The sequence below is a fragment of the Neopelma chrysocephalum genome, unplaced genomic scaffold (genome assembly GCF_003984885.1).
Source record: "Neopelma chrysocephalum unplaced genomic scaffold, ASM398488v2 Primary Assembly neopelma1_60, whole genome shotgun sequence".
Taxonomy (NCBI): domain Eukaryota; kingdom Metazoa; phylum Chordata; class Aves; order Passeriformes; family Pipridae; genus Neopelma; species Neopelma chrysocephalum.
The window spans coordinates 9,974,090-10,000,384 of NW_020897715.1; the positions used below are offsets into that span (position 1 = coordinate 9,974,090).

Genomic DNA, 26,295 nt, shown 5'->3' on the forward strand with positions numbered 1-26,295 from the left:
ACCCTGCAGGGATTCTGCACTTCCATGAGGACTATTGCAGTGTGCATTAAAATAAGAGAACTGTGTGCATAGAATATTCTATAAAACTGCTAGAGACCACAGGAATAACAAAGCATCTTTAGCAGTTTTTTACCTAAGATCAACAAGAGGCCAAGACTACCACCACATTCAGTCCAGTTCAGACATTCCTTCATTTTCATCTTCCTCTTTTTACCTTATTCCAAAGTTAGTTAGGAAATTAATTCACCACACCTCTTCCAAATTTAGGATACATGCTTGACACATGGGCAGGCAATTGAGCCCTTCTCTAGCTGGAGGAACAGAGCATCCAAATAAAGCATTTGTTTGATTGTTCACTGCTGATACTGAGCATTTTACATGAAGCAAGGCATTAAAATATCTTTTCATGGCTAAGCCTAAATGCTGTGAGATGAATTTGCAGGTAGTGCTTGAACTGCTTTCCCCAGGAGTTACCTGCATTAAACATTACATGGTCAAATGTCCATAGCTCCAAGCCCCACAGGTCTATTACATTGCATTTGGTTTTTTCAAACAAATAATTCTGGCCTTGCAAAGTTCATGCAACAGTTGAATGAGGGTCAAATACATGCATTGGCTATGACTTGAGGAAAAACAAACATTGACATTCTGTTTTTAACACCACTTGTAACACCAAAATAAATAAAAAGTGAATTTGAATACAAACACCCACCTTATGACAGTCCATTTTTTGGAGTACTGTTAGGGGATATTTGCTCTTGGGTGAACTTAAAAGATGCAAGCTTTAATTTGTAAAGTTTAAAAATGCTTCTAGGCCTAATCCTGTCATCAGGGGGAAAAAAAGTAGTTACATTATTGTTCTGGTTTAAAGGTAAACCAGCAGGGGAAAATGAATCCAACTCAAAAGAGATTATAAATCAGAATAGCAATTTAATAAAAATTATACAATAAGTACAATTACACAGACAAACAATTGGTTTTAACCCACAAAACCCAGCTGTATAACCCAGTACCCTGGGGCATGAAGAGTGGTGTTTGTTGGGCCCCCCTGAGTCCAAAAGGTAAAAGGAGAGGGGAAAACCTGTCGGTGAGAGTGCTGGTTGCAGTCCAGTCAAGGGTGGTGATCGCAGTCCAATTGGGAGTGCTGGTGCAGTCTAGTCAGGAGTGGTGATTGCAGTCTGATTGAGAGTGGTAGTTGCAGTCTGGTCAAGAGTGGTGGTCTCAGTCTGGTTGAGAGTGGTGGTCGCAGTCCAGTCCAAGTTCCGGTCCTTCTGTGGATCCCACGAGTGGTACCGAAGTCCTAAAGATTATATATCCCCAGGTTCAGGCAGGAATGCCCAGTACCTCCCTCAGGGCGGGGAGTTCCAGAATGGGTGTGAGGACAGGAGCATCCTGCTATCTCACAGGCCTCTTAACACCCAGCTTATAGCCTGAGGGGTCAGGCATGCTCTGGGCAGCTGCTATAAATGGTTTATTGTTAACAGTTTCTGGGAAATGGCATAGAACAGTATAGAATACACAGTTTTGGGTTACACCCACACAGTGATGAGCTGGTCCCAGCTGTTCTAACTAGGACAATTATAAATGACATTTTAAATTTTATTAATGTTAATAATTATTAACCATGTTGTTGTTGTTTGCAGTACTTCTGCTTTTTGTTTTTTACAAGTAGTCTGTAAGACCTTTGTAAGAAACTTTCAAAAAGGGTACTTTTTTCAAGTTTATGTCCTCTCCATGCAGTTTGTCAAGCTGAGTCCTAGCATATAAAAATGTGTCCCCCCTTATGAAACTCTTTCATCTAGAAGAACGTGCAAAAACAATCACAGAGATAAAAAAGTCAGAAGAGCTCAGCTTACCGCTATCTGCATTAACAGAGGAACTGCAGTGACTGCAGGAGCATTACCTGAAACAATCTATAATTCACAGATAATTGGCTACGTTTCAAGTTGATTAGAGTCCTTTGAACTAATCTAGCAATTTGACATGGGGAATCTAGTGTAATAAAGTCAAAAATGCCGGGAGTGTTAGCAGTAAGAATTTTCTCCCCAGACTTCTCTATTCCTGTACTATGATAATGAAGAACAGAGAAATCTGGAAAAAGCAGAAGCACTAGGAGAAAGTAGTTTGCAGATCCCAAAGGTTTTTCTTCTCAGAATTTCAGTACTTGAAATAAATATATGTCTTGACACTGAGAGCTGTGCAGGTAAGGTCATCTTCAGTACTGTGCTGCTTTTGTATATGTCTTAAATCATGACAAGTACAAATAGGAATAAAAAAAGATGATCCCTGTCCTGACATTGCCGAATAAGAATCTTTGCTTTTTCTCGTCTCATCATATATCAGATGAATGAGAGCAAAAGTTATATTAAAGCTGCAAATGTCAACACAGAAGTCTGAAAATCATCTCTGAGAATATGGAATGACATTAGTTTTTACTATGCTTCAGCTTATGAGGCAGGTTTTATATGAGAAAGTGAGAGTTTATTCACACTGGGAAAAATGAGATGGGTTTTTTGATGAAGGATGGTCAGCAACAGAGTAGTCAAACATGTCTACAAAGTATAACTTCCCAATAGCGTCAGGCAGCGGAGAGCTCATCTGGTGTACTCACTCAGGGTCAGATGTCAAGGCAAGTCCTAGTTTATCAGTAGTTCCAGAAACTGGGACATGGAAACCTAAGGCAGAGGGCTGTGGGAAAACGGTGAGTAATTGCTAGCTGAGGAAAGAAATAGAGGCTGAAAGAACTAGAAATTCTCCCTGACTCCATGAAGTTCCTTGGTCGCTTCTAGATGAGATATCTGCATGCCTGTGTTTGGCTGCTGGTTTCTTATTTTGAGGCACCTGGAAGGAAACATTTAGGTTATAGATTTTATAGAAGCACCAAGCACTGAGAACAGCAAATGAAGTCTGCTGGAGCAGTTGGTTAAATCATAAAGTATTCTGAACCAATGCCAGGGCCAACGGAGTATTCAAAAAAAGTGCAGCAAATCATAATAAAAAGTTTCCAGTTCCCTGGAAATAGTATCTCCTCACCTTTAATGCACACTGTGATGATAAACGTTTGGAGGCTGCAGGACAGCCACCCCAGAAAACCTTATGAAGAAACTGGCAGCTCTGAATTCAGCAAACTCTCTGGTTTGCACAGTGATAAATGGGGCTCCTAGTCCCACACTTAATCCAGGAAATGCAGAGACCAGCTTCATTCCCAGACGCTGTCCTGCATTTACACTAAATGAGGTACTAGTCCCGTGGGAAAAATAGTATGTAGCCAAACAATTAAATCATGTCACATAATACACATTGTGTGGGGGAAGGGAAGAGGGGGCTGAACTACGCTTCCAAAGGCAGCATTAGGTCTGGATTTGTCCAGCTTTTCAGAGTGTAACTTTGTAAACCTAGTCGTGTTCTTTCAACATTTTTGTCTTCTTCATTGTTTCGTTTTGTTCTCTCAGTCTCTCTGACTCACTTTTTGAAATTCTGCACGTACCTCGGGTGAGTCAAGAGAGCTGGCTGGGGGAGGACATCAGGGTGAACAACCCTCTGGACAGAGACATGAAACAGAAAGAACAGGATGGGAAAACTGGCCACTTAAGTATTTATATGAAAAGCATCAGCTGTAGCCCAGCCTAGGGAGAAAGAGGGGAAAATGCTTTTTCAGGGCAAGAGAGAAAGCAGAAGCACAGCTGTGGGAGATGAACGTGGAGTGGTAGAGAGATTCTAAATCCCATGTCCCACTGCAAGGGCATTGCCTCCTGTGACCCTTTTCCTGTGGCTCTTGTGCAGCATGGCATGTAAATATCCTCCTGCTTGCCATGCAGAGCAGGAGCATGTGGTTGTTGTTGCACTGGTCTTTATCCCATGGGTCACCAGGGCCAGAAAATCTCTGATGGAAAAACCTCCCCCAATACACACACTTATCACACACATGAAAGAGAAAGAGCAGTAATAAGGCAGGAGCCCATCCAAGTCACAAAAGTCTCTGTGACCAAGTGCAATGTTTCCTGGAGACAAACACTTTCCCCTCGGCCACTATCCTCCTAACCAGCTCCTTACAGGCGTGGCCACATGTCCCATGTCCCATATCTCCAGGATCTCCCACCTGGCTGTTGCGTAGCAAAACTTTGCCCTCCCAAAACAGAATTTATAGAATCCCCACCCCAGGTCCCTCCCATCAACACAAAACACATCTCACAAACCAGCTTTCTCCCAAAGGCAGCTCTGGGCTGTCTCCACTACAGTCCTCTCCAGGGATGCGCTAAGGAGACAGTCCCATGAAAAAATCCAGCCTGAGCTCCTCATCCCTGGTGTCACCAACACTGCTCCCAAGCCAGGCACCAAGTCACAGCTGCAGTGGTGCCTCAGCATTAATTCACTTGGCTCTTCCTCCCCTGTTCTTTAATCCAAAAGCCCAGCTGGCACTGCTAGGGTAGACAGGACCACTTCCACAGTGCTGACTCCCACATGGTCCTGCCTTTTCACCTGGTTTCCCATAACATTGAAATGTCTGTTGAAATGTCTGTACATTGGCACAGACACCTTATGAACACAGGCACACTTGAACATGAGTTTGAGCTCACAGGGCAATGTTGGAGGTAATGTGGTCACAGGCAGTCAGCAAAGCAGCTTCGTAGGAAAAGGCTGTTGTTGGGAAGCTGGGGATTGACAGGGAGAAGCCTGTTTCTGAGAAAGAAAGAGAATTGAGGGAAAGCAGAGAAACCCAGAGATAGCTCGAAAAGCACTAGTTTGTGGCCAGGTAGGGGGAGTGGTGGACAGAAACCCACAGAAACACTTCTCTTGGGAGATGCATAGACATACAGATGTATAATTGTCAGCACGTCTATGTGTGTGTATATATATATCCGTGTGTGTGTATCTATGTATGCAGAGTGTATATATTATATAAAAATAAAATGTTAGTTTGTACCTTGGTGAACAGGCAAAATAAAAATTAAATTTCCAACTAATTTAGTAAGCCAGTGATTAGTGTAAAAGGGAAAGAGGGTCAGTTCTGATTCTGGGTCTCATGCTGAAGTTCCCAGCCAAAACATCCTCTTTCAATTACTGTCAGCTTTGTTTTGACATTCCTGTGACTTACTTTGATTGTTTTATGAAATTCAGTTGTTTTACCTCCTTTTCGTTTCTGAACAAATGTATGTATTTATTTGACAGGATGTATGAACTGATCCTGCCAATGTGTCTATTTGCACTTCATTTCACAACCATGAGCAACTTCCCGTTCAATCAGCATATTTGTATGTATTTGGAGAATGAAGTTCAATGTGGTTTTATGTCACCAGATTTCCTCTGAAATAATAATGAGAGGCCAAGGACTGTAACTCACATTGACTGTATAAAGAAGCTGAGTGGTTTAAGACTCCTGCTGCTCCCCAGGCACTTATTTCTGTCCCACTGCTGGGTGTACCCACATAGCAAAGCTGCCCAACAGGAGTGAATCCCTGCCCTTTGTCATTGCAGTTCACAGCCCAGCAAAGCAGCATAAACCTCCCCTCATCTGCCAGAGGCTGAACTGGACCAGCCAAAATGTGGGTGGATGTGCCACTCGGCTCACTTCCCTCTTGTAGAGAAGAGATTGCATTTGATGAACAGAGAACGTTTTGAAATGTACCTTAAAATATAACTTCTTTTCAGCTATTCTGCATATGAAAAGTACTTATGCTGCTTATAAGAATAAAAATGCTATTGCTTTTTCTCACTGAGAAACTTCTGGCATCACATATGATTGTTCTGTCAGAATAAACCTGGGGCAAGAAATGTATTATCTCTCCTAGTAAGGATTTGGTGAGAGCTTCCCAAAATCTCTTGCTCATTTAACATTGAAAATAAGGAAAGCAAGGCTGAGCACTGGGAGCAGCAAATCCCTTAGTAATGATATAGTGACTACAGGCAAGTACGTGAAGAAAATTTCAGAGAGGTGTGGGCAGACAACCCACCTTGGTTTCTGGGTTCAGAGTGGAAGCTGGTGAATCTCAGGGCTGCAATAGAGGTGAAGAGAAGCTTGGCTGGGTGGAGGAGCAGCTCCCTGGGCAGTGGCTGGGTGAGATGTCTATGATGCTGGTCACCTGTTGACTCCAAGGAAAACAGCAGCCATGGGGATCTCCATCCCTCTGCAGGGCGTGGTGATCATCCCTTCCCACCAGCCTGGGCATCCAGGGCTGCACAGCAGCTCTCCAACCAGTTAAAGGAGGGGAGTGTGGGATGTACCCTGGAAATGGAGGGTAGAGGAATAGGACAGTTGGGAAACACCTGCAGTAAGGAGCTGCCACCTAGTGATTCAGCAATATGGGATGTCCAGAGCCGGATCAAGGTTTTCTGCTGACCATGGGGTAAATACTGCATTCCCCAATACGAGACTAAGCTCTGCCATGGCTTTCAGTGTATATTGATTTCTTTCATAGAAAAAAAAGTCATATATGAACAACACAGGGCAGAATTTGACCATAGGAACCTGTGCTCTTGGCTACGGTTGTCTCCTGCTGGCACTGTAATTAGTTTGAGTCTCAAACTCGTGCGTCCAGTGGACTATAGTGCGTGTTCTCACTTGGTATGGACAGACTCCCTCTGCTGGAAAATGTCTGTAAAGGTTACCTAGTCATTTAATGATCCTAAGCGAAATAACTTGTAAACAATGTATTTTGTAGCAAATGTGTAATTTTTATTTACACTGTCCAAGGAATTGTACAAATATTTTTGACTTCTTTCCTAACTCCTGGGAAGGAGCTAGGAGTTTTTATCTTCAAAGTTCATCTCTGAACTGTATAAAACACCACACCCCTTACACTAACCTCATATTACATTAATTCACTGAGTAAAGTTTTGATTTCTTTCTTCTTCTGTTACTAGAATCAAGCTTTGAATAGTTCCCCTCTGTAGTCCTAAAGGTTTGACTTCTTCATCACAGATGACAAGAGCCTGCCACTGACTTTACAGAAGCACCTGGGCAAGACAAGCTGGACAGGTTGGTTTCTTTAGCATCCACTTTTAAATACACTGCTAAAAGCAAGTGGAAAAGGGCACCAGCAAACAGAATTTCAATGCAGGAATTCCTGTTATTTCCCAGGAATTTTGAGAGGTGGAGCTGATATATTCCCTTCAGAAATTAAGATCCCTGGTCCAAACTATTTACTGAATCAATGATATTGAGGAAATGAGGATACTATCATTAGATGAAGTCCTGTTATCATCAGAATAACTTCATCAGGATCCAGATCAGACACAGCTTTATTTTTTTCTAGAAGAATATGGTATCCAGTACTTTCTATTTTATTTATTTGATAGCAAACCAAGGAGTCCTGAGAGAAGGTTTTGAGTTTTAAAGTACAGCTAGCATAGCAGTTACATCCACTTCTCTCGCTCCACCAATGTGTCTCAGATGCCACCTACAGAAACAACCTCCAAAGAGAGGAGTACTTAGTGCTTGGTCCCTTTCCTGATGTTATCAATACAGGCACCAACTATACCATTTACTTTACCTCTACAGAGAGGAGTGAGCTGGACTGACTGAACTCTTAAATATCACAGAATCATAGAATGGTTTGGGTTGGAATAGAACTTCAGAGATCGTCTAGTTCTAACCCCTCTGCCATGGGTAGGGAACTTTCCACAGACCAGGGCCCTATACAGCCTGGCCTTGAACACTTCCAGGGATGAGGAGTCCACAACCTCTGTGAGCAACCTGTTCCAGTGTCTCACCACCCTTAAAGTAAAGAATTTTTTCCTAATATGTAATCTAAATCTACTCTCCTTCAGCTTAAGGCCATGCTCTTGTGAAAAGTTCCTCTCCAGCTCTCTTGTAGGTCCCCTTTAGGTACTGGAAGGAGCTCTAAGGTCTCCCCAGAGCTTTCTCTTCTCCAGGCTGAACAACCCCAACTCTCTCAGCCTGCCTTTATAGGAGAGGTGCTCCAGCCCTGTGATCAACTTAGCAGCTCACCTCTAGACTCATTACAACAGGTCAACGTCTTTCTTCTGTTGGGGCCCCAGAGCTGCACACTGTACATCAATTAGCTGGGAATTAGGAGAACTGCTTGTTCCTTCTCTGCAGAGCCAGCTCTGAAGCACAGACATTGAAACATCCAGCTGCTTGCAGCTCCTTTAGAGCACTGGTGTTCCCCTTTTCAACTAATGCATTCTTTTAAGAATGACACACTGTGGCTGCAGCAGCTCCCGTATGGTAGCATCTGGTAATATGGGATTACTGCAGTGACTTCAACACACAGGTGTATCACCTGTCAGTCACCAGCACTGAAAGTTTAGTCATGGTCTGGAGAATTTGATACATGAACTCCTTCCTCTTCTCTCTACCTTGCAAGTAACGGAAAATAAGGCCCTGGGAGTTTGTCATGGTAGCTCTGTGAAAGATGTGCGTGCAGTGGAGTTCTGTGCTGCTGCCAGTCCCCAAGTCATCATGACAAATTACACACAGATCCAGATCTTCTTTCTTCAAGTGAAACAAAATTTTTATTAGTCTTAAATATTCTCAGCTCAGAATTGCTTTGGATTAGGTAATTAAATTGCAATGAGTACCTGTTGGATCCCAAAATATAATATCTGCAGAGAGAGATTTGAGTGGTCTTTGCAAAAAGCTGTGGGCCACAAAAGTTGGGGAAAGAACCTCAGTTTAAGAAGTAAATGAGATATCATCGGTGTGGAGTGCCCTGCCCAAGCCAGAGTCCGCACCCTGATCTCATCAGGATGCAGAAGACCTATCGTACTTTATCTCTCCCTTTGTTTTCCCTGGATCCTGTGCATTCTGTAAACCTGAATACCTTTTTTCCCTGTAATTCCCCCAAGATAAAATGGGTTTTCCCCTATGATGTATGTGTTAAGACCCCAAATTTTTTAACCTTGGTTTTCCCCTCACATCATCCCCTGAAATCCCCTAATTGTAATAATTGTCATGGTTTCAGCAGGCCCAAAATCCAATTCTGATTCCTAGCCCCCCTCTCACATCTCAACCCCATGTGAGATGGGTTTTCCAGACAAAAACACGAGACTCAGTATGGGGGAAGGAATATATTACAAAGACTATACAAATAAATACTTATACTATAATACACTGCATACAATCTTAACTCTATATCTATCTCTACCATGACAGTAATATTTACAATGGGCCAAATCTCTTCTCCCTCCAAATAAAAGTCCAGGAGAGAAGAAGAAGAAAAGACCCCTTCCAGTCTCTGAGCAACAGGTGTCTCTCTAGGCAGCAGGCTTTCTTCTTCTCTTTCAGGCAGCAGTAGTAGTTGCTGGCTCTCTGCCAGCACACACGAGGGAGGTCTTCCAAGCCTCTCTCGGCCCCCGTCTTCAAACAGGGGGTCTTTCCATGGGCTGCGTAACCCCAGACACGGCCGCTACACCACGGTCATATCACGAAGCACCGGGGTCTTCGTGACAGTCTGGTATCCTCAGGGGAAATCAAGCCCCTGTGCAGAGCCCCCATGCTCTGCCTCAAAGATGGCTGCCAGCTTCTCTGAAGCTGGAGCAGGGGGGGCCAAGGTCACCCCCCACACACACACATTTCTTCGGCCGTCCTGGCTTATCTCTCAGGAGGCCATGAGCTTCCTAGCTCCTCTCAGCAGTGCATACTGCACTTTAGGACTCCTCTCAGTCCACCACCCCCTCCTCTTTCTCGGAGGGGTCTCTAGCGAGTTTGGGGGTTTTGGTTTATCCAGTTCTTACCCCGCGAAACTCTGTTCCTGCTGCTGGCTTGGTTCTCTTGTCCTGTTGCTGCTTTTCCTTCTCCTCAGACACCTCTGTGTCTGCCTTAGCTGCATACCGGCTTGTGTTGCTCCTTTTGGTCCTTATCAGTTGGCTCTTTGCCACTGCTCTTCGGACGCTGCTGTCTCCGCTGCTGCTCCGTCGCTGCTCCCAGCGTCTCCCACTTCTACTTACAGGGGAGAAAACTCCCCCAGTTCCTAGCCGCAGGCACTCAGCCCAGCTTCAACACCATTCCGAGTCCCTGCAGCCCCCCAACCGGGGGCTGGGGGGGCAAAGCCCCCTAAGGGGCCAGAGCCCCTTCTCCTCGTGGCCTCTACAACATGGCCACCTCTTCTTCTCCCAAGTACTACTGCTTCTTTTCCGGTCTCCAAAGATATGTTTATATTTTGCAGGAGCACTGATTGGGTCAGACCCCAAGGGTCACCACCCCCTGGGGGTTACCACTTTCCTAGTTTCAGGGGGAAAACCTGGCTCAAACCACTACAGGTTACAATCCCCTGTTGAATATGTAGACCCTAAACCCTTTAAATATGAACTTGTAAGTCCAAAAAACATTCCAGTTCCTGCCTCCAAGCTGGGATCATCTTAGCTTTATTGACCTCTGCAAGTACCCTGAACGAGTGATGGACATTATGGTTGATGCCCATTGACCAGTTGAGACTTGGATTATTCTGATGTGAGAATACTTTTGCTGCATGCAAAGGGCATTAAAGGAATGGAAAATCTGCTGTCTGAAGTAGCCTCATCTCCAGCTGCGGGTATGTAGAGCTTGGCACAGTGGAGAAGGAGTTCATGAATATATTTTTGCATCCCAAATCCTGGGGGAACTTTTGATTGCCACTCCTGCACAGACGAAAGCAGCTCAAAGTTACTTTGTTCTCCCTGAGAACTTTTTATTGCTGCTGGGTCCATGAGTGCAAAGGAATGCCCTAATCGTTCCTCTCTCCCAGGCGTAAACTTCTGCTAACGTAAAGTCACTGTAGCTGCTTTCTGACAGGCAAAATTCTCTGTATAGGAGTCCTCAGGGGGTAGACCCACTAGATTTAAAATGCTTCTGAGAAACATTTAAGATGTATTTTGTGTATATATGAAGAGCAGAGAACTGAGATCCATTACATAAAAGGTCCAGGAAGAGTTGCTTTCCAAAGGGCCAAAACCTCACATAATGGGATACGGTTGCAGGGAAATCCAGGGGAACCATGTCCATTAATCCTTATGCTCAAGCTTTGGAGCAAAAAGAGAGTTCTTTTTTGATACTTCAATATCAGGATGAGGACTAATTATCCAGGATGAGGACTCTCTGTATGGACTTTGCTGGCTTTTTGATGAAAATTTGTGTATAAATATCACAAGTTGGTGGGTCTTCTCCATACAACAAAACTCTATGAGTTTAGAAATTGCATGAATTGAAGCATTTTGACAAATGTATAAGAAGGACAAGAATACATCAAGTGACATGACAGAATATTAGTCTCTGATGTGTTGTGTCACTTCTTTCTCCTATTTTCTGTCTGACTTAGAGACAAGACACAGCTGAATGAAGTTATCTTTTCCAAAGAACAGGAGAGATGGGGCTAGGATTCAGGGGGATCCTCCTAATAGGAGGAATATCATCTGTCAAGCCAATCTAAAATAACAGTGAAAATGAAAATCAACACTCCACAAACAATTTTTCCTATGATGAGCATGTTTATTTTCACATTTGTTCACGCACAGTTACCTAAAGCTCTGGCACAACAACTGCAGGCAGGGCATTATCTATAATAGATTGTTGGATTTCAATGTTCATTTCTCTCATTGATTGACTAGATTTTGGCTGCAATATCCTTCTGGACATATTTCAAGACCTGTTTGTTTTCAATGGTTTTGGCAGATGGCTGTATAAACTCCAAGTCCCATGATTATGATTCATTTCTGTGTGAATAATTTTGGTTATCAAGTTTGATTATATCTCTATGTGTTTTTACACTATTCACGTGTACACTGAGTGCATTCAGAGCCAGAGCTGTGCTTACCCAAATACCTTTTTCTGTGCTAAAGAGCAAAAAACTACAGATTAACATTTTCATTTTTTGCATATTTAATATTTTGCTTCTTTTTTTAATGGCTCTTATATTCTTCTTCAGTTATACATCATGGTTGCTTTATTTTAGTTAAGTATTTAAATATTTCCTATTTTTTCCCAGAAATTCTTATTTAGCTATTGCTTCATTTTGCTTTTGTGGGTCTGGCATTTCATATAATAATGCATGATAAGTTAAAAAGTACTCATAAATTAATTCATCCTCAAAACCATACTGCAATTAAACAATGTCTGAGAAGCACAAAAGCATAAATATTTTGCTTTGGGAATGCCCACGTAAAAAATTACATAAAAGCAGTTGATGTTCCCTTCTTAGCCCTCTCAGAAAACACTGGGGTGTAACTCTATCTTGCACTTGAAATGCTTGTATGTACCCACACCTCGACTTCCCACAGCAGCACTTTCTAGTTAGCCTGAAGCGCTGGGAAGGATCCAAAGGGATGAGTGTTTTACCAGACCGTGGTCTCATGAGACACAGCAAGTTTAAAATATTCTTCATGGGCCCCTGAATCACATCAGTTTTCCTGCTCATTCTCCTTTCTTGTAAAACTGTTCTGTGTTTTCAACATTTCCTGATAATGAGCATTTTGGAAAAGACATTTTTTCATCCCTTTGTCTTTGCTTCCTACTAACTGACCTCCTTCATGTCCAAGGTTTGGACTCTGATGCAATTTGCAGTCATCTGGAAAGGGCAGAAAAAACAGTGTTTGCACAAGAATGGGCATCTATGCAGAAACTGCCCACAGCCCCGCTGCTCCAGGAATTCAGGATGGGAATCAAGGCAGTGACTACTTTTTATGCCAGTCATGACTGAATTGGTGACCTACTGTGAGAATAAAAACCCTTTGGAGCCTTTCTGACTACTTGTATACCCCCATTCCTCTTCATGTGGAAACAGAAATATCAGATGTGCCATTACAATCAGATTCCTCTTTGGATGATTACCTTCCTTCCCAAATGCCTGATTCATTATGGAATACTTGTTAATTTCTGTGGAGAATGATTTCATTCTATCGTGCAAGCTTCAGTCCTTAGAAGTAATACTACTGTACCAGGCTAGACAGGAGTGAACTGGAAAGGGCTGTTGGTCTAATCAGGCATGATAGGGAGTAAGGGAGAACACTTTTGAGCAAAGAGGGGACATCATTTGAAAGCTTCTGTTTCTAATGTCACACAGCGGGACTGATGGGCCAGTTCAAGAAGGACATGAACACTCACAGACTCTCCCATCTGAGAGATGGGGTTCAGTGCTACACACTGGAGCTGTCTGCAGGCAGACCTGCCCAGCTGCCTCGGTGGCAGTGAGGCTTGACTGTGCTTTGGTGGAGATGGAAAACAGCAAGTCAGGGCCAGCCACACATGACTTTTCTATTTTAGCTCTTTTTGGCATTTTCTGTTCATCAGGTGTGGTGTACAACCAGCACGTAAGTCTGATGAACACAATGAAATTCTGCTGGGGCCTGTTGAGTCAATCTGTCTGTAAAACAGGAGGAGATGGCTGATGGGCTGAAATCCAGGGTGCAGCCACGGCATTCAGCTCTCACAAGATGTGAGGGCAGGCTGCTACACGAAAGGATATATGTGAGAGGTTTTATCTGAGCAACTCAGACACAGATGTCCATGTTCCTTTCTATCCTGGTCTGTTGTAATGCAGTCTTCAAATAACGGTTATAAAAGGAAAGCCATCAGTATGTAAGTTTGGGCTGACAGAATGAAAAATTCAATCTGGATTGAGCAGGACAGGAACTATGCATAGGAACAACATTTTTCCGTCAGATTTATTAGTTTATAAGTTACCATGCAAGAAGCAATTTACAAGCATCAGCAAAGATTCAATTGCTTTCTTACATATCCCCCAAAGCCCTACTTGAAAAAAAAAACCAAAACACAATCCTTTAATGGAGAGAAGTCTTACAAAGTTTTAAGGATGCCCTAAGCTTTTAAAAGGTTGAACTTCAAAATTAAGGCTCTAAGGTAAAATAGTAAGATCTTTGTTAATTACAGAAAATCGCAGGAAGAATATCCATCAGACTTTGACTTTTTTTCATTATTTCATTAGTCTTCACTCTTCTCTAAGTATATTATCCAAAGCAGGATATTATCCAAAGCAGGGGAGAATATTCCCAAAGATTGCAAGGTTGTCTCTAGAGAGAAGACTTGCCTGTTGAAGAAAGGGAAGCATGGGGGAATTATGGGGATGTGTATGTGTTTGTGAGCATGTGGAAATAAGATTTACACCTCTGTTCAGGAGATCTTCAGCCAGAGGAATGGTGTTTTCCTGACTCCTGCTTTTCATGGATCATGACAGTTCGAATTCCCTTGGTTTGGCCCAAGTTCAAGAAAAGAAAAAAAGGAAAAAGGGTTGCAGTGCCTCAGCAACCCCTTGAAGAGATTATATGGAAGTAAGAGAGATAGAACATCTCTGTTTTTCCTGGAGAATTTCAGCAAAGCTCAAATTTTGATGAGGCATGAGTAGAGATGCAGCAAAAAAGGTTGGTAGCTACGAGAAAGGGCTACGAAGTAGTAAATGGAGAGGGGGAAGCCACAAAAGAAGCAAGGTGATGAGGTTAAATCTGGGAGAATGAACTAGTTGTGTGACTGGGGAAATGGGACTGAGGACATGGGAGAGGGTTGAGGGATGTCAGAGAAACGAGTCATACTGCATAGCGATAGGGAAAGCAGAGAGAAGTGAGACATCAGGGAGGTATAGAAGAGAAAAAGTCCATAAATTTGGAGTTGAAAGACTGTCAAAGCAAAAAGATACGTGTTTTCAAGACAAATCTAAGTGAACATCAGGGCCAGGAAGCAGTTGGCTGCTTATGTGTACTTTTTTCTTCCCAAACCTACCAGTAAGCCTGTTTTTAGTTAAAACAGAAACATAAGGCTTTGGATGACTGCACGGCTCTGTAATACATTCATGGTGGCCTTCTCTCAAATGAGCACATCCACCACTGTCCCGCCACAATGCTAAATTTGCCTGAAACCCTCTTATGGTGGTTAATTGCTAACTTGGATCTTGCTACTGATATACTCCTATGACAAAGGTCACATTCCTAACAACAAAAGTAAAGAAAGGAAGGTAGTAACATGGTGTCAATGATGCAGTTGAATTTTACTTTTGTTTTACAGCTTAGGGTTTATTCTAGCTATCAGGCCTCTTCTAGTCAAAACAAAACAAGAATTCTCCCTCTGCTCTTTAGAGGGAATGTTAAAATTGATTATCTCAATGCATTCTAGCTGCCTGTGCATAAATATCCTTTCTGAATGCTTGCTTGTGATGGAAACTGTTCGTTGTGTTTTGCAGGTACTTCTGAACCTTCAGCTTCTTCTCGTTCTCTCCTTGGCTCTGATTTCTCTTCCATTCTCTTATGAGACTTGCTTTTTCTCAAATGCAATCTTTCTCTTTCTCGTCTCTCCTTCACGCCTTCAGGTTGCTAAAAGGCAGGGAAGAAATAGCTGGGAATTAAAAGTGACTCCTACATGAATAAAAAAAAGCAAGCTCATCATTTTATTTGATTAGTAATGTATAACAAAAATATTCCAGTAACCTGCTTCAGCATGATCAGGTCTACCATGATGGGCTCAAATTCAAGGCTCAAGCCAGTCACCCTAAAACTCAGCAAGAGGCAGCAAACATGCCTTGATTATACTCTGTGTATGATAGAAGGGTCACCTGCCCAGCAGACTTGAGTATGGGAGCAGACAGGAGGGAAAAACAGACGGGCTCCAAGATTTCAGCCCAGATTCCACATTTCTGTCCTTTCACATGATCCATCTTTAAGTGCTTGAAGGCTGTTCAGTACTAGCCACACAGGCCTCACTGAAAACAAGTGCTGAAGGTCATGAAATATTCTCAAAGACATGTTTTTAAGAGAAAAGCAATATACAGGGAAGGAGATGAATTACCTTTCCCACACTTTTCTTTCACCTGTGTCATCATGGTGGTTTGAATTGCACTCACAGAGCTCTGAATGCAAAAAAATGCTCCATTTGGAGACACGAGTTTAAGCTCAAATCTCTTTTCAAATCTCTAACACCTCTTGCTCAAATCTCTGAGATCCTCAAGTCCTTCACATCTCTCAAATGTCAATGGCAACTGAGGAAATGACAACAACCTGGTCTACTTGAAAGACAGATTAAAATACAGCTCAGCACACACCACTGTGGATTACAGAAGGGTGCAGGAATGCATGTTTTATCTGGAACTGATAATTTAATACATTATGCTCACTATACCTATCATACAATTATTACACACTCACAGACTGTCTAGCCATAGGCATTTTTGAGAAATTAGAAATGATAAACCAGATAACCACTATTGAGCATTGGCACACGAGGCAATGTGAATTCCAAAATGAAATAAATTGAGTAGTTCCTAAAGGGGAAAAATAAAATTAGAGAATACACTTAAAATCTTGACAATGGCATAACAGCGCTGTCATCACCATAATTCTACATATTCTTAGAAGACCGGTCATCAAGGACCATAATTGTGGAACTGATCATGTAATAATGATGTTTATTGAAAAGAGATTTTTTTTTCTCTCTTTTGGTGCACAGAAGGTCTGCAAAAAGAGATGAAAATTAATTTTCCATTCAAACTATCAGTGTCAACAAACTGGAAAAAAAAAGATACTTCCTTCTATGGCTATCTGGTGATAATGTCAAGTGTTATTCAAGCACAGCTTTTTGAATGGGGTGACAATTTGATAGCGTTCTGGTATGTAAAAGTGAGTTAGGATTTATTACCCTTCCTTCCATTGTATGATACATCAGATATTATGTATCATAATTACAAAAATGTGTTAAAGTGTCATAGACAAAATGTTGTTATTGGCTGCTACTTCAACACAAACCATACAAAAAATGGTCTTGTCTCAGGACAGAATGATGGGGAAAAGAATGAAATGGGGGGAGAGTCCCCTGCTGCCTGCATGCCCCTACAGTGACATTATGTTCAGCCACTTATAGCAATAGCTGCTGCTGTAGCAGTGTGGTGACACTGCAGAAAGCAGATGAATGGAGTCCCAAGGGGTAAAAGAGAAGCCTCTCAAACACTGCAGTGTCTGGCAGTCTTACAGATAATACCATATAGGTTAAACCAGGTCAGCAGCAGTGAGAAAGTGAGCTGGGTCTCATGGCAAAAGTGAAGCAAATCTGGTTTTATACTGTCATGTTTTGTTGTCACAGCCATAGAAACCTCTGAAAATATTGCCACAGCCAGTGCAGTACCTCATTTTGAGGATAAATATTTCTGAATAAGCCTAGATGGCAATACTACATCAAGAATCCTCACACTAATGATACAACTTTAACCTTGTTTGTGCTGCTGTAGTAATTTGAGACAACATAATATGAGAAATTCTAGTTCAAGTTCATTTCTGCACTTTCTCCAGCAAAGTCACAGCTATTACACAAAGGATAAAGCTGGTTCACTTGTTGGTTGATTGGGCTTTTTCTTATGTAGTGATATTAAGTTGGTTGTCACCTACCAAAGAAACTGAGCGCTTGCTTTTGAGATGCAATTGCTTTTCAAAGGACTCTGCAAATTCCTGAATGGAATTTGATCTTGTGTCTGGGCCTGAGCTGTCTGCTGAAGCTGTTCTGCTTGCCTTCCTGTGGCAGTGGCATTTGACATCTTGGTCTTCTTGAAATTCCTTGGAGCCCTTGAGATGGCCTGAAGATGAGCCTTTGGCAGAATCATGAAGTCGTGTTGCATGGAGGGAGGAAAGCTTGGCCTGAAAAACAAAAGGTCTTTGTTGAGTACTAAATATTAAAGCAAAGCACACAAAGTAGATTTTTTTCTGCCACAGAGACTCTCCCAACAGTGGTGCAGAGTGAAGGACCATGCCCAGAATCCTGTGTCTTTCCTCTTATGTGCAGGAGAATCACACTGCCAAGAACTTGCTTTTCTGGAGGCAGCGGCTGCAGAATTTCCTATTATTCCTGGTTTTGAGTATCTAAGCTTTGGCACCCAAATGAGCATTTCAAATGTCAAGTTGCTGGGTCCTCTTAGAGTTCACTGGCACTAAAAGGAACTGGAACCATTCACAACCTCAAAAACTCAGGCCTTAATCTAGCTGCAGTTTCTGGGCAGGACCCTCAAAAATCAAAAACCAAGCCTTTTGTGGAAAGAGGACTCAGATACAGAGTTTGACCCATGGGTGCTCCAGGCTTTATCAGATGTTTGAATTAATTTGAGTGTAACAGCAACCATTTCTAGCCCAGTTCTGTCAAATTTCAGCTTGCAGACAAGAAGCTTTATTGCCCAGCTTTTAATTTTCTGCTGGTTTCTTGGGCACGTTTGTCATGAACTGATGAGGCACTGAGGGACACATCTCTGCCAGAGAAGTGGTAGAAAACAGACTTCCTACAATTACATTTGTAGGGCTGATGTGGGGAGAGAGCAGGTAGTTGTTTAGTTTCTTTGTGATTCAGTTTTCCCAGGCCTGACATGCAGATAAAAGTTATTGATCTGCATCAGCTGTGTTTAATTGAATGTCTGTAAAGGAGATTAAACTGATACAGAACTGCAGAGTCATGTATTGGTGGGTTTAGAAAATAGACAGACCTGTAGATGTGATGGGTGAGAAGGACACTACAGAGAGCCAGGGGTGCCCCAAACCCTGCCAGTTGCTGATGCTTTTTCAGGATGAGTAGCTGAACACTGGTAAGATGCAGGTGGTGAAAACTCAGAGACAGGAGGTACTGAAAATGACACCCCTGCAGGTGTCAGGTGAGGGCACTCCAGGCACCCAACTGCTGCATACATGTTTGAATGGGTGTATGTTTTGGACATTATGAGGAATTTCTTCGCAGGCAGGATGTCATTGGAAAGGACTGCCCAGGGAGGTGGTGGAGTCACCATCGCTGGAGGTGTTTAAGGAAACACTGGATGTGGCACTTAGTGCCATGGTCTAGTTGGCATGATGGTGTTCAATCAATGGATTTGATGATCTCAGGGGTCTTTTCCAACCTAATTGATTCTGGGATTCTGTGATTCTATGTTTTGTATAACCCTGGCGCTAAGTCTTCAACTACAAATTAACCCTGAGAAGCTCTGCTGCCTTCAAGGGAGCTGTGATTGTTTCAAATAATTGAAGTTCTATCCTACAGATTCTGAAATGCTTTCTAAGAAAATCCAGTAGAAAACCTTACACTCAGAGTAGGGTTTGTTGGGGAGGAGTGTGTGTGTATTGTTTGTTTTGGTTTATTAACAAATGGAGGAAAGCTTAAATTGGTATAGTTGCCACCTGAAATATCTCCTGTACACAATTTCATTTACTCTGGCCTAGATGCTATTATATATATGTATAAACACAACAGGGACCTATGCAGCCTTTTCTAAATAGTGAGGCTCTGCCTTCATGTGGTTATGGTTATATCACATTAGACAGGCTTGATGAGAGATGCTAAAAATAATAAATCTCACACCTGACAGAAATACATAATAGTGAAGAGTTTTTCAAATATATGGTACTAGTTCAATTTTTTTAGCCAGACATAAGCTTACTATGTCCAGTATTATGGACTGCCTCTGAGAGTAGTGTTAATGATTTCTGCCACACTATTTTTACTTTGGTTTCAAACCAATCAATGCAGCTGTAAATTCTGTAAGGTCATATTGTATTGTTACTTTAAAAAGCATGAAAGCAATCGCATTGTGCTTGAGGGATAGGAGCACACATGCCATGCCAAACTCAACAAGCTAAATGTCTTCTGTGTCATCAACATATATTGTTTCCTGGAAATAAAAACTGTCTCACAGTAAAAATCACTGGTTGTTCTTAGAGGGTTTTGGGGGAAAAAACCCCACAGGAGGACAGCTGAAATGGGGGATCGTATTCTATCAATCCTGTTTTGCAATGTTAGTAAATGCTTTCTTTTACTAAGACATTGCTTTTTAATTTCCCTTCACAGAGGGAATTATAATTAAGCCCCTAAAGAAAGACTATAGTTTACCTATTGACATGGCAGCAATGGTCCAGAAAAGGGACAGGCTTTCCTCTGAAATGCCCATCTGCCTCAGTCAGGGGAAATACCTGTGCAACCATATTACTGTGACTGCGCCTTCTCTCACAGTGCCTTTTCATGATACATACCACCATACCTAGGAGAGCGTGCTAAGGTATGTCAGCATATTGCTGACTTATGGACACAACCCTACAGAAGACAAGAGCCTCCCCATAACTCCTCAAGCATGAACATTTCATGGCTTATATCTAGCACAGGACATTAGTCTTCTTTTATTTAATATTGACTCTGTGAAAAACTGAGAGTCATAAAATGAAGTTTAGCAATGAAGCAGATCTGGCACTGACTGTTTCATAGATTTAATACATGCATTAATACATGTGTTTAATGCCAAATTGATTGCTTGGTAACACTGTAAAGAAGAATGGATGAAGACTGCTTTAATCTATGCTTTCCCCTCCTGAAGTCTCAGCAGCTGCTGCCAACAGAGATTGCCTCTATATCTGCACTCCTGGGTGAACACCCACTGCTGCAGTCGTCCCTTGACAAAGTTCCCTGAGCACGGTCCCAGCATCTGCTCCCGTCCCTGGCACAGCAGCTGTCTCATGACTACATCTGGTACCTCTTTAGTGAACACACCTTGGTCTCTGCCTCTCAGCATCTGACCTCAAGTAGTTCTTAAACTGGAGAAGTGGGGAAGAAGTGACACAAGGGAAAAGACATGAGAAGGAAGAATGTTAAATGCTCCAGCGTATCAAAATGGGGATTTTTTGCCAGCTCGGAGAAATCCAGAAGCACCAAAGGATCTCAAGGATTGTTTCTCACTCCCTTTAGTACTCTTTTTTTCTGCCTTTGGGTTAAGGCTAGTCATGCTCAGTGTATCTATTAACAAAACAGCTAATCTGCTAATTGCCCATCTAAAACATACAAAAAGTACACATACAAAAGTACTTCAAGAAATTGGTGTCAATACAATTTGCCTAATCTCTTTCTCAATTTCTGTTGTAGACAAACTGATTACTTCCATCTTTTGAGCTTGATCTGAGTGCTTGCACAGCTGTCAGTAAGAAAATTAGTCTTCAGTGTGTCAGCACGAGTGTTCTGTTTGATGAAGTTTAATCAATGACTCCAGTATTTTAGGGATATTTTGGAATATTGGACATTCGGATGCTGTCCCATGGCTTCCTTTCCTTCTGAAAAGCCTATAAACAAGCATATATTCCTTAAAAATGTTTTGGTCTGGGCTCCAGCTGATCTCTAGTAACAATATTGTGGTAAATGTTCAGTCTGACTTTAGTGTAAATTAAATGTTAGTAACTTCAACAGCAGTCAGTCATTCTACTCCCACTCTCAGCTGCTCTTATCAGATTTTCTCCTGTGAGCAGCAAAACCTATTTGAAGGTTGATACATGTATAGGCTGTAAAACTCCTATCAGCGCTCCTTTGCCCCCTATCTTTTCCCCACAACAAAATGCCTAGGAGGTAAGAACTGTCCTGAACCAAAATGGTGCAGGATAACTAGAATGTATCAAGGAAAGTCATAGCTGGAGGCTTCAAAAAGAGTATCACAGTTAATTTGCTTAAAGTTTGCCAGGGGAACAAGCCAAATAGAGGAGATGGAAACAGATGACGGTTCTCCCCAGGCAGTTTTCACATTCACTGTTGGCCCACAGCATCATATACAACTCTGATGCTTTTCAGGAGAGTTGCATGTTTTAGCCTGACTTGCCTGTGACCCAGGGAAGGATGAATATAATTTTGTGTTTCCCTCTGCAAAATGTGAATGACAACAGCAAAAACATTTTGTGAAGCTCACCTCAGTAATGTTTGTGAGGTACACCAAGATGTTGGGAAAAAAACAATGAAAACTGTTGTTAGTTTGTGAGTTATTCTACAAAGCTTTATGCTTATTTTTGGAGGGGGCTGTACCATGATAGGATGCCACTGAAGTTTATTATTATGTTTGAGGTGAGAGCAGTGGCTTGAATGTCTTACTACAGCACAGGAAATATCACAAAGACCAACACACTAATTTGGAGCTGAAAGTGATTTCCAGCATTATATAAAACCACCTTTTGTGCTACAACGTGAGCATTTTGCTATGTAATACCCAAACACTCCTGGTGCAGCTGCAGTTCCCGTGGGCAGGGCTGCACTATTGCTGATGCACTGCATATCAGCCTTGGATACAAGAAAAAGTGTGCTGGCAGTGCTGTTTTGGCAGTACCATTGTATCTGCACAAGTAACTTTTGTCAACAGCTGTGTCAGAACCTGCTGACTTGATTTTCACCTGGACAGTGGAGTTACTTCAAAATAAGATGTTGAGACAAAAAGAGTACACTGTCATCTGCTGTGAAGGTATTAATTTACAGAAGAAATGCTGTCTAATCTCAGTTATTATTCCACCTGATTAATTGCACAGTTCTGATAAAACGAAGACATTATTTAAATAACAGTACAAGTGTTTTGAATCTTACAGTAGTTAACATTTGTAATAATGAATCTTACAGTCGTTATAATTTGTAGTAACTGTAAAAAACACATGGTCAGGTGCAATAGCAAGTTGTTGTACTCAATCACCAGATGCTCTTTCTAAAGGTATTTCTAAGGCATCATTAGTGATTTAATTTCTAGCTTTGGTTAAGGGCAACATGTTTTAGTGCTATTTACCACCAACTAGTCAACTTCCAAATCAAAAGTTTCATCTCAGAATTTATCTCCAAATCATAAAATCACCAAACAAATCTTCCCTTCTCATTCCTCTAGTCAACTTCTGGCTCTGAGAAATAAAGGAGTTAAAATTTATATCTTATACACAGAACTAGGAGAGCAAGACAAATTTGTGTGAAGCATTAATGAAAAAGCCAGACATACACGTGTACATGATAATTTTAACTTGTTGAATGACAATGTAAAAAAATCACAGTCTTTCTGTCAGCTAACTTAATCCAAATTCAAGGTATGGATTTAGGGATGCAACTACAGCAAAGTATTTGAATAGCTATTAGTTAAATATTTAAATAGCTTTTGAACAAACAATATAGGAACATGCTTCAAATTAAATGTCTGTGCACACACTAATACAGACACAATGTACAAGAATATACAACAAGATGTTGTATATGCTGAATGGAAAGTTCATTCTTACACTTCAGTCCGTATTGAGGTCTATAGAAATCACATATGCATAGATCTCTGAGGGGAAAAAAAATAATATACAGTAAAATTAATTACCCCCCCAACACCAATAGATATTATGTTTCCAGCATTCTGAGGGAATACACCAGCAAAGCTCTAGTTCAGAGTCTGTTTTGCAATCTGTGCAAAGGCGAAATATAACAGCAAATAAAAAATGTGGCTGATCAGACCAGACATTAAGACTGAAGGCTACCTCTGCAGCATGTCCATGAATTTAAAGAGGGAGAAGGTGGTTTTGGACTCTTTTAGTTTCTTAGCCAATTTTTTTTAACATGAAAAATCCCATAGCTTAAAACATGGCAGTTTCAGTGGAGAACTTGCAAGGTGAAAACATAACATGGCATAAAAAAAAAAGTTTGGAAAAGATTAGCTGTTTCTCCTCCATATATTAGCATTTGCTTTGTTGCAGCCAAAAGATCTAAGGATATAAGTATAAAATGGCTTTAAAGAAACACAGTATCTTTGTTTAGCCAGCTGATGTAGTTGGGAAAAAAGAGACAGATTTGGACCACCTAAATATTCTTCTTAGAGCTGAAATAAAAGCAACAGTCTTTGAGTAAAAAGAAGAACGTGAAAGCTGTTTTCAGTTTAACTTAATTTTCAACACCAGACAGCTGTGAACTGCCTTAAAAAACCTGCTTCTGCACATGAATCTTGCCCCTTTCCAAACTATTTTGTTAGTTTAAGAACCAAGACTATACTTCTACCTTAAAATCTTACTTCACAGTTTAATAAGCTTTGTTATGTATTGTATCCTTGTTTTCAGAGTCAGATGTTTTAAATCAGAAGAGACCACATCCTCTAGCTTAAATTAGAAGTTGCACCTGCAAACAGCTAAATCCCAGAGAGTAAAACTTCCTGGAGACAGTATAGTTGCAGAATTAGGTCCAAATCCTATTAATACATATGGAGTCACATAGTTTTACATATGAGAACACACTTGTTAAAGACAGTCTTTATGTATGCCAGTCGCAAAATGTTTTGATCTCTGCCAGGTCATGCTGAGCAGACAGAAAAACACTGTAATGCATAGTTAGGCAGCTATTACATGCTTCTCCTTGTGTTTCTGGTCCTGTCATCATTTATCTTGGAATTTGCCAGTTTTCCTATATTTGAAGACACCAGAGGCCTGACCCTGGTGGGCAGCTAAATCCAGAAAGCAACTAGCTGCTGCCAGCAGGAACTGAACTTACTTGGTAAGGTGTACCATATGCATCCTGATACATTTCTAGGGCCATGCTCCTGGGGATGGAACTTATATTTATGCATAAACCACATGCACACACAGAGAAAACTGCACACAACTCTTACCGGTAGGGATGCTCTCCTCTCATTACAGAATCGTGTCTGACGTTTCCTGTGGCCTCTACCCTCTTTCTCATTCTCATCGATCAAGTTGTGGCCCCAGAAGCTGCTCATCCATTTTGCAAAGAAGATATCATCATCCTCGTCATATTCCATGTACAGATGTTCCAAACTTGGGGGGGTGTCTCCCAACCAGACAAGGAAAAGTAAGGTCAAATTCCACCACCAAGCCAGCAACTTCACACTGTTCTGCCAACAAGAGGAAGCAGAGATGCAGTTTCAACCACTCTTTCTGCACAAACCCATCCCACTGCAGCCCTGGGCACCGTCTAAACATAAAGTCAATCCTTTCTCATTTCTTTTCAACGAGGTTTCTTTTAACCTTTCCATTGCAGCGCTGTCCAATATGACACTGCCGCAGGGGGCTGGTGGGGGGAGTGTTGGCTACTCTGTGTGTGTGGCTGTTGAGTGCACCAGCTGTCAATACCAATGGAGAATTGCCCACAGTTACATGCCTGGGAGGTGCGTACACAAACCCAAAGTAGGCCTGTGATTTCGAGAAGCAGGATCGACATATTGATGTTGGTCAGGAACTGGCACGGCTGCTTGCAGAGACATAACTGGCTCTGTGGGAGGGAGCACAAATGGCCAACTCTTCCCAGGTTTCTCTCCATCCTGACTTCTGTTGCCTCTGCTCTTCCTTCAGTATTTAGGAAATATGGTCTGTCTAGGTAGAAGCAAGCCCCCTCTGAAGGAACCACTTGTTCATTTTTGAACAGACAGTGGAAACTTGTGTCATCTGCTTTTCACCAGAATAATTTCATCTGCCATACAGGGTTATGGGAGGCACTGCCTCGCTTGAATGCACACAGGGTAAAAATATGTATGATTCCTCCTCACCAGCCCTGGATGTAACCCACATAGGCCATGTCTATACCACAAACAGAATAGGGCCAGACTGTTTTCTGGCCCTGAGACTAAGTTGCTACACTGATCACACGTACCCTACATGGCGCTTGTGCTGTGGGTCTCCTTGAGGCTGTATGTACTGCACTGTGGCTGTAATATTTTGTTGTAACTTTTGTGTATTCTTTATTTTAAATTATCTGATTTAACACAAAAACTCTCTTGTGGCCCATAAAACTGTTGATTGTATGGTATGAAACTGGAAGATGTGTTACATGCCTTGGGACATGGCAGAAGACAAGGAGGAGGGCTCTAAGGCTGTAGAGCCTCTTGGGGTAGTGTTGGAAGACTGCATAAGAGGAAGAACCCAAATCTAACTTCTTATTGGAAGCAGTCCTTGGTGTGTTCTAGGTGTTCTCCTGGTACCTAGGCATTGCTGTGGAGATGCTAGTTGGCCTTGGTCAGAAGTATGCTAAAAAGCTTGCTGGTAATTTAGCATTACAGAGGATCAGGGGTCCAGCATTAAACCTTGCCTATTCCACAACCTACTTAGAAATACAGATGTAGTAACAGAAGTCCAGTTTCATTCATGTGGGTGTAGGTAGGAGATTTAACTACAGTGTAGGACTCTTCATTCTAAACAATATGGGTAAAGGACCAATTGGTCATGGATACCTATGTGCCCAAGTTTTACTTTGTCCGAGGCAGGCAAGACTGTGTAGCACGGGGACCTGGAGTACCTGGGTGTGCAAATGGTGTTGCCTCAGATGTGACGTATCAGAGCTTGGACACAATCAAACCTGCAGCAGGCTGCTTTCTTGGCAGAGGCACAGGTGAACAGGAGCAAGAGGAATACCTGCAAAGCAGTACAATAAAAAGATACCTGAAGCAATAAAAAGGATGTGTAGCCTGATTCTTCAGGTGGTGAAGAACACTTCTGGCCATATTCTGACAGCCTGAATTTGACTCACATCCTTGAGGCCACCCATGTGTTCAGGCAAGATATATCTGAAGGCCTACAGTAGCTTACAGGAAGCATCACGTGGGTGGAATTGAGGCTGTCCCAGTAGGAAGTTATCAACCTGTTGGA

General features: G+C 41.9%; 1 protein-coding gene across 1 annotated transcript; it reads right to left on the minus strand.

Moving 5' to 3' along the window:
• Positions 1–14,916: 14,916 nt before the first annotated feature.
• On the minus strand, positions 14,917–24,596 carry LNP1 (leukemia NUP98 fusion partner 1). The gene is made up of 3 exons (XM_027681579.1): positions 24,306–24,596; positions 17,314–17,559; positions 14,917–15,252 (listed from the first exon to the last, which is right to left on the minus strand). The coding sequence occupies exons 1-3, from the start codon at positions 24,453–24,455 to the stop codon at positions 15,052–15,054; spliced, it is 597 nt and encodes a 198-aa protein (XP_027537380.1). The 5' UTR covers positions 24,456–24,596; the 3' UTR covers positions 14,917–15,051.
• Positions 24,597–26,295: the final 1,699 nt, after the last annotated feature.

Bases quoted from the DNA above. Each gene is read 5' to 3' on its own strand.
- LNP1 (XM_027681579.1), bottom strand. From the start codon at position 24,455: ATGGAATATGACGAGGATGATGATATCTTCTTTGCAAAATGGATGAGC. The intron at 17,560-24,305 runs GTAAGAGTTGTG...TTTGTTTTTCAG, and splicing joins AGAGGAGAGCATCCCTACCG to GCCAAGCTTTCCTCCCTCCA. The intron at 15,253-17,313 runs GTAGGTGACAAC...CCTGCCTTTTAG, and splicing joins GCAAGCGCTCAGTTTCTTTG to CAACCTGAAGGCGTGAAGGA.